We start from the raw sequence: 7,451 nt of genomic DNA on the forward strand, positions 1-7,451 counted from the left end.
GGGGATGCCAAACAGGATACATTTTAAAACTATGCTTAGGGGGGCGCCTGGGTGGCGCAGTCGGTTAAGCGTCCAACTTCAACCAGGTCACGATCTCACGGTCCGTGAGTTCGAGCCCCGCGTCGGGCTCTGGGCTGATGGCTCAGAGCCTGGAGCCTGTTTCCGATTCTGTGTCTCCCTCTCTCTCTGCCCCTCGCCCATTCATGCTCTGTCTCTCTCTGTCCCAAAAATAAATAAACGTTGAAAAAAAAATTAAAAAAAAAAAAACACAAAACTATGCTTAGGCACACCAGCGTCAAATGGCCGAAAAATCACAGATTTAGGAAAAAAAAAAAAAAAAAGGCTTGAAAGCACCCAGAGGGAAATAACACGAGGAAGCAATAATTCTGCAAATTTATCACAAGCTATGCAAGCCAGAAATCTAGGACATCTTCAAAGTGCTGAAAGATGAGCCCCAAAGCACAAGCAACATAATAAAAAACAAGCAGAACCACATCAAACCAAAAAGCTTCCGCATGGCAAAAGAAACCATCCACGCAATGAGGGGCGCCTCGGGGGCTCATTCGGTGAAGCGCCCTAGTCTTGACTTCGGCTCAGGTCATGATCTCACCGACGTGGAATCGAGCCCCACATAGGGCTCTGTCTGAGGGTGGGGCCTCCTTGGGATTCTCTCCCTCTCTCTCTGCCCCTTCCCTGCTCTCTCTCTCTCTCTCTCTCTCAAAGTAAAGAAATAAAAATAAATAAAATAAACAAGCAATCAGCAACATGAAAAGACAGCCTACAGACTGGAAAAAGTATTTGCCAATCATACTCTGATAAGGGGTTCGTATCCAAAATACATAAAGAACGCATACATCTCGATAGCAAACAAAATAAAACCCAAATAATCCAAGTAAAAACTGAGCAAAGACCCAAATAAACATTTTCCTGAAGAAGATATATGACTGGCCAACAGGTACATGGAAAGACGCTTGATCAAGATCACTGGTTGAAGGGAAATGCAAACCCAAACCACAGTGAAATTGCCTGTCAGGCGTATCGGAATGGCTACCATCAAAAAGACAAGAAATAACAAATGTTGGCGAGGATGCGGAGAAAAGGGGATGCTCACACATTGTTGGTGGGATTGCGAATTGGCGCACCCACTGTGGAAAACACCGTGAAGTTTCTTCAAAAAATTACAAATAGAACTACATAGTTCCACTTCCGGGAACATATCCAACGGAAACCAAAACACTATGTAGAAGAGGTGTCTGCACCCCCGTGTTCATTGCCTCATTATTTGCAATGACCAAGACATGGAAACGACCCAAGGGTCCATTGGCAGATGAATGGAAGACAGATAAAGAAGTTGTCGGGATATAGAGATAGATAAATATAGATAAATATAGATCTATATATAATGGAATATTATTCAGCCAGAAAAAGGAGAAAATCCTTCCATGTGCAACAAGATGGGTGCATTAAAAAATTTTTTTAAATGTTATTTATTTTTTAGAGAGAAAGAGATACAGAGCACAAGTAGGGGAGGGGCGGAGAGAGAGGGAGACACAGAATCCCAAGCAGGCTCCAGGCTCCCAGCCATCAGCACAGAGCCCGGCGTGGGGCTCCCGCCCATGAACAGCGAGATACTGACCTGAACCGAAGTCAGACACGTAATGAACTGAGCCACCCAGATGCCCCAAGATGGGTGCATTTTGAGGGCATTCTGCTAAGTGAAATAAATCAGAGAGAGTAGAAACTGTACAATCTCACTTGTATATTGAATCTAAATAAACCAAAGTCCAGACTCATAGAAAAAGAGATCAGATTTGTGGTTACCAGAGGAGGAGGGTGGGGTGGGGGATTGGATGAGGGTGGATTAAGGATACAAACCTCCGGTTATAAGACAAATACGTACTGGGGCTGTAATGTATCGATGACTATAGTTACCACTGTATGGTATATTTGAATGTTGTGAAGAGAGTAAATCCTACGAGTTCTCATCACAAGGAAAAAACTTGAAAAAAAAATCTATGAGATTATGGATGTTGAGCTAACGTACTGTGGTGATCACTTCCCAATATATGTAAGTCAGGTCTTCATGCTTTAAACTTCTATATGTCGATTGTATCTCAGTAAAACTCGGGGGTGGGGGTGGGGGTGGGGAGAATGGGAGCAAAGAAAAAAAAGGGCTAAAATTAAAAAATAAACCTCACACCAGAATGTAATATCCAGTGAAGATATCCTTGAGGAATTAAAATGAAATAGGCAGGGGCGCCTGGGTGGCGCAGTCGATTAAGCGTCCGACTGCAGCCAGGTCACGATCTCGCGGTCCGTGAGTTCGAGCCCCGCGTCGGGCTCTGGGCTGATGGCTCAGAGCCTGGAGCCTGTTTCTGATTCTGTGTCTCCCTCTCTCTCTGCCCCTCCCCCGTTCATGCTCTGTCTCTCTCTGTCCCAAAAATAAATAAACGTTGAAAAAAAAATTAAAAAAAAAAAAAAAAGAAGAGGGGCACCTGGATGGCTCAGTTAATGGAGTGTGCAATGCCTGATCTTGGGATTATGAGTTCGAGTCCTATGTTGGGTGTAGAGATTACTTAAAATAAAACCTTTATATATACATATACGTACTTAAAAAAAAAACTAAGTCAAGAAGAAACAGAAAAGATGACTAGTCCTATTGATAAGGAGACTGAATAGATATGTATCTGTCTTCCCACAAGGAAAACACATCGCAGTTGGCCCTGACTATTTAAGGACAGTGTTGCCAAATACAGGACAGGTAGTCTTGTATTATTGTGAAAGGTCAGGAAGTGAGGAAATAATCCCAAACACTTTTGAGGCTAGGAAAGCCTTGGACAAAATAAGTTTCATAGGCGTGCTTGGCTTGTTCAGTCGGAAGAGTGTGCAACTCTTGACCTCAGGGTCGTGAGTTTTAGCCTCACCTTGGGTGTAGAGATTGCTAAAAAAGAGAAATAAACTTAGAAAATTTTTAAAAAGAAAAAACGTATGTTTCATAAAATTTGATATTTATTCATAGTTAGATCTTACGGCAAACTAGATGTAGAAGGATACATCCTTAACTTGATAAATGTTTATTTAAAGAAAAATAAAACTAGGGGCCCCTGGGTGGCTCAGTCGGTTAAGCGTCCGGCTTCAGCTCAGGTCATGATCTCGCGGTCTGTGGGTTCGGGCCCCGCGTCAGGTTCTGTGCTGACGGCTCAGAGCCTGGAGCCTGTTTCGGAATCTGTGTCTCCCTCTTCCTCTGACCCTCCCCTGTTCATGCTCTCTCTCCCTCTCTCTGTCTCAAAAATAAATAAATATTAAAAAAATTTTTTTAAAAAATATTTAAAATATTTTTAATAAAAAATAAAACTATAATGTACATCATACTCATGGTGAAATAATGAAAGCATTCTTTTTTAAGATCAAGAGCTCACGAAGGTGAGTCATTCTAGTAAACAACTTGTGCAAATTCGTCAGAGTACATAGAGTAACACAGGGAGTCAAGGGTTTTTTTTTGTTGTTTTCCTTGTTTGTTTCTTTCTAAGTGAGCTCTACACCCTACAGGGGGCTCGAACTCATGACCCTGAGATCAAAATTTGCATGCTCCACTGACTGAGCCAGCCAAGTGCCCCGGGAATAAAGGTTTGGATAACTGGGAAGGTGGAAACAGAATCGGCATCATGTGTATATGACATGACTCTTTATGTATGGAGCAAAAGTACTACATATAAATTAAGAGATTATTGAGAGATTATGGAGTTTGCTGGATATAAAATCAATATACAGAAATTATTTCGTTTCTGTACACCAAGATGTGAGAAAATGAGGTATGAAAAAAGATACTGTATTATATCTCTAAAAAATATAAAGAATCAGAAATATAAAAAATATAAGACTAGAGAGAATATAAAGGTGAGAGTCTGACTCTTGATTTCGGCTCAGGTCATGATCCCAGGGTTGTAGGATCGAGCTATGCGTGGGGCTCTGTGCTGAGCAAGGAGCCTGCTTGAGATTCTCTCTCTCCTCTGCTCCTCTCCCCTACTTACATGCATGATCTCTCTCCCTCTCAAATAAAAACAATTAATACACATAAACTATGATATATTAACTATATATAAATACATTAATTACATGAGCTATAGATTTAATGAAACTTTATTTTAAATGTTTATGTATTTTTGAAAGAGAGAGAGAAAGAGCACCAGCAGGGGAGGGGCAGAGAGAGAGGGAGACACAGAATCCGAAGCAGGCTCCAGGCTCTGAGCTGTCAGCACAGAGCCTGACGCGAGGCTCGAACCCACGAACCGTGAGATCGTTGACCTGAGCCGGAGTCGGACGCTCAACCGACTGAGCCACCCAGACGCCCCCCGTTTACTTTTTTAAACTGAAGCATAGTTGGCAGTGTTCCACTGAAGTCAGGTGCACAGTAGTGAGTGGACGTGTCTATACGTTATGTTGCCTTCTCCACAAGTGTGGCTGCTTCCTGCCCCCGCAGGATACCGGGGGCTAGAATTCCCATGCTGCTTTTCATCCCCCAGGACTTCTTCATTCCAGAACTGGAAGCCTGGATGGGCCTCTCACCTCCCCTCCACCCACCATTCCCTTCCTCACCCCCTCTGGCCACCATGTTTGTTCTATTTATGGGTCTGATTCTGCCTTTCGTTTATTCATTCGTTTTGTTTTCACACGTAGGTTAATGGAGAGGGACCTTTTAGGAAGATTTCTCGTGGAGATTTATGAATTCGCCGAAGCGTTTTCTTCTTAAACATGATTGAGTTTATTAAATAGTATGTGCCATGTCCTGAATGTTGGTCTCCCCCAAATGCCCATGTTGAAAACAAATCCCTAACGTTATTTGGAGGTGGCGCTTTGGGGAGGTGCTTAGGTCACGAGGGTGAAGCCCTCTTGGGAGGGGTGTCTCATAAAAGACCCCCAAGGGCTCCCTGCCCCTTCTGAGCGTGAGGACGCAGTGAGAAGATGGCCATGTATGAACCCTCCTTGGGTACCAAATCTGTCCGTTGCCTTGATCTTGGATTCCCCAGCCTCCAGAGCTGTTTCGAGAAATCGCTGTTGCTTATAAGCCAGTCTATGGTATGGTTGTAGCGGCCCAGATCCAGACAGTACGCAAACAATCCTATTCTTACATGACTTCTGTGTAACCTCGTCTCTTCCTACACAACCCGAGAGACGTCTGCACTTACATTCACCAAGTGCTGGCGCTCAGTTTTTGGTGGTGGGATTTGGGAAGATTTGGCATTTCTTTCTACAGTGTTTCGATCTTTTATAATAAACGTATACTCTTTTTATAAAAATTAGTCATTTCTGGGGCGCTTGGGTGGCTCAGTCGGTTGAGTGTCCGACTTCGGCTCAGGTCATGATCTCACAGTTTGTGGGTTCGAGCCCCGCGACGGGCTCTGTGCTGACGGCTCGGAGCCTGGAGCCTGCTTCGGATTCTGTGTCTCCCTCTCTCTCTCTCAAATATGAATGTTAAAAAAAACTTTAAAAAAAAGAAGTCATTTCTTTCAAAACAACTTCAGATTGGGTTTAAATATACCCAAATGGCATCTACATAGTCTTGGTGATGTTAATAGATCTTGGTCATAATACTTTCGATACCATTCTTTGAAATACTTCAATTTAAAATTTGAATTTAAAACATTCAAAGTGAAGCGGAAATAACCTGCAGAGGACAGAGGAATGTTGATCTCCAAATGAACAAGAAACTAATGAAAAAAATATGAAGTGGCCAAAAACAATAAATTATTCCCAAATCTTTTTAGTTTTCAAACGTATTACAGCATCTAGAACCTTCTCATTGTTGGTTGGAGGCCAAAACAAAAACTGGTCAGTAGTGACTTGAGAAACGTGTAGGAAAAATACCAAAAGAAAACGTGCCTCCTGGTGGCGGCTTGAAGGGCAAGACGTTTTCTGCTTCTGTGGCGCATACGTTGCCGCACTTGTCCAAACTCCGGACCGGGAGAGGCAGACGGGTTAAAAAGCTGTCATGTGGAACACGCTTTAAGCTAAGGCAAGGGCCTGACCTGCTCGCCCAGCAAGCTGGTAAAAAGCACCACGGAGCACGTGGTAGGTATTTGTTCAGAGAATACGTGTACCCTCGGGGGGCGTCTCCCGCCTCTTCCGGGCCTGGGCAGGGGTCCCCACACTCAGCAGCAGCCCAGGCGAGTGGGCCAGACACAGCTGCCTCCCAGTAAAGCACTCAACATCACGTTTTTGGCCAAAATTAGTAAACTTTATTTGAACTTCAAAAAAATAAAATAACAGACGAAAGGCAGCTTTAGCTTTGTTCTTCCATAGGATCAGATAGAATGACCCAAAGCAGGAACTACCCCCAAGAAGTTAAAATACCCTTTACCCCCAATCAAGCCACAGGCAAGGAGGGATCCTCAATTCGGGGACGGGCCCGGGGTGGGTGGGGTAGGAAGACCACCGGAGCCAGGCGAGTGGATTCTGAGACAGCACAAGTGGAGGACGAGACAAGAAGCCCCAGCGGAAACAGAACCAGAACGTCAACGAGGAACTTTGTCACAAGAACTATGTACAAGGGAGGCGGGCCGGGGGCCTGCGCCTCGTGAGGGCACCCCCCGGGCTGCCCTTCGCCCTGGCCGATGGCCGCTGCGCCCCGCTCACCCTCAGTTCTCCTCATCACTGTCGTCCGGGCTGATGGCCGGGCTGGTGAGGCTGTAGGTGGGGCTGGTGGGCGAGTAGCCGGGGGAGGTGGGCGAGTAGGTGGAGCCTTTGGGGGAGGTGGGCGAGTAGGTGGGGCTGGTGGGCGAGTACTTGGGGGAGGTGGGCGAGTAGGTGGGGCTGGTGGGTGAGTACTTGGGGGAGGTTGGGGTATAGACCGGAGAGGTTGGCGAGTAAGTAGGAGACGTTGGGGAATATTTTGGGGTGGTAGGTGAGTAGGTGGGGCTGGTGGGTGAGTACTTGGGGGAGGTGGGTGAGTACTTGGGGCTGGTGGGTGAGTACTTGGGGGAGGTCGGGGTGTACTCGGGGGAACTGGGGCTGTAAGAGGGACTGGTGGGGGTATACTTCGGCGAGGTGGGGCTATAGCTGGGGGAGCTGGGGCTGTAGCTGGGGGAGCTCGGGGTGTAGGTCGGAGACTGCGGTGTGTATCGTGGGCTTGACGGGGAGTAGCTTGGCGAGGTCGGGGAGTAGCTGGGTGAAGTCGGAGAGTAGCTGGGAGAGGTTGGGCTGTAGTTAGGGCTTGTTGGTGTGTAGTTGGGGCTCGTCGGGGAGTAGCTGGGTGATGTTGGGCTATAGCTGGGGGACGTTGGGGTATAATTGGGACTGGTCGGAGAGTAGTTAGGGCTGGTCGGGGAGTAGCTCGGGGATGTTGGGGAGTAGCTGGGGGATGTGGGAGAATAGCTGGGGGATGTGGGGGAGTAGCTGGGGGATGTGGGGGAGTAGCTGGGAGAGGTCGGGGAGTAGCTGGGAGAGGTCGGGGA

At 46.3% G+C, this 7,451-nt stretch overlaps 1 protein-coding gene across 1 annotated transcript in view; it reads right to left on the reverse strand.

The window, feature by feature from the left end:
• Positions 1–6,213: 6,213 nt before the first annotated feature.
• Positions 6,214–7,451, reverse strand: part of POLR2A (RNA polymerase II subunit A) — a 22,168-nt gene continuing 20,930 nt past the window's right edge. The window contains exon 29 of the mRNA XM_040453353.1: positions 6,214–7,451. This exon is cut by the window's right edge and continues 344 nt beyond it. Coding sequence (XP_040309287.1) covers positions 6,636–7,451 — 816 coding nt within the window. The 3' untranslated portion in view covers positions 6,214–6,635.

This window comes from Herpailurus yagouaroundi, unplaced genomic scaffold (genome assembly GCF_014898765.1).
Source record: "Herpailurus yagouaroundi ecotype Mexico unplaced genomic scaffold, PumYag 208, whole genome shotgun sequence".
In the NCBI taxonomy this organism is placed as follows: Eukaryota; Metazoa; Chordata; class Mammalia; order Carnivora; family Felidae; genus Herpailurus; species Herpailurus yagouaroundi.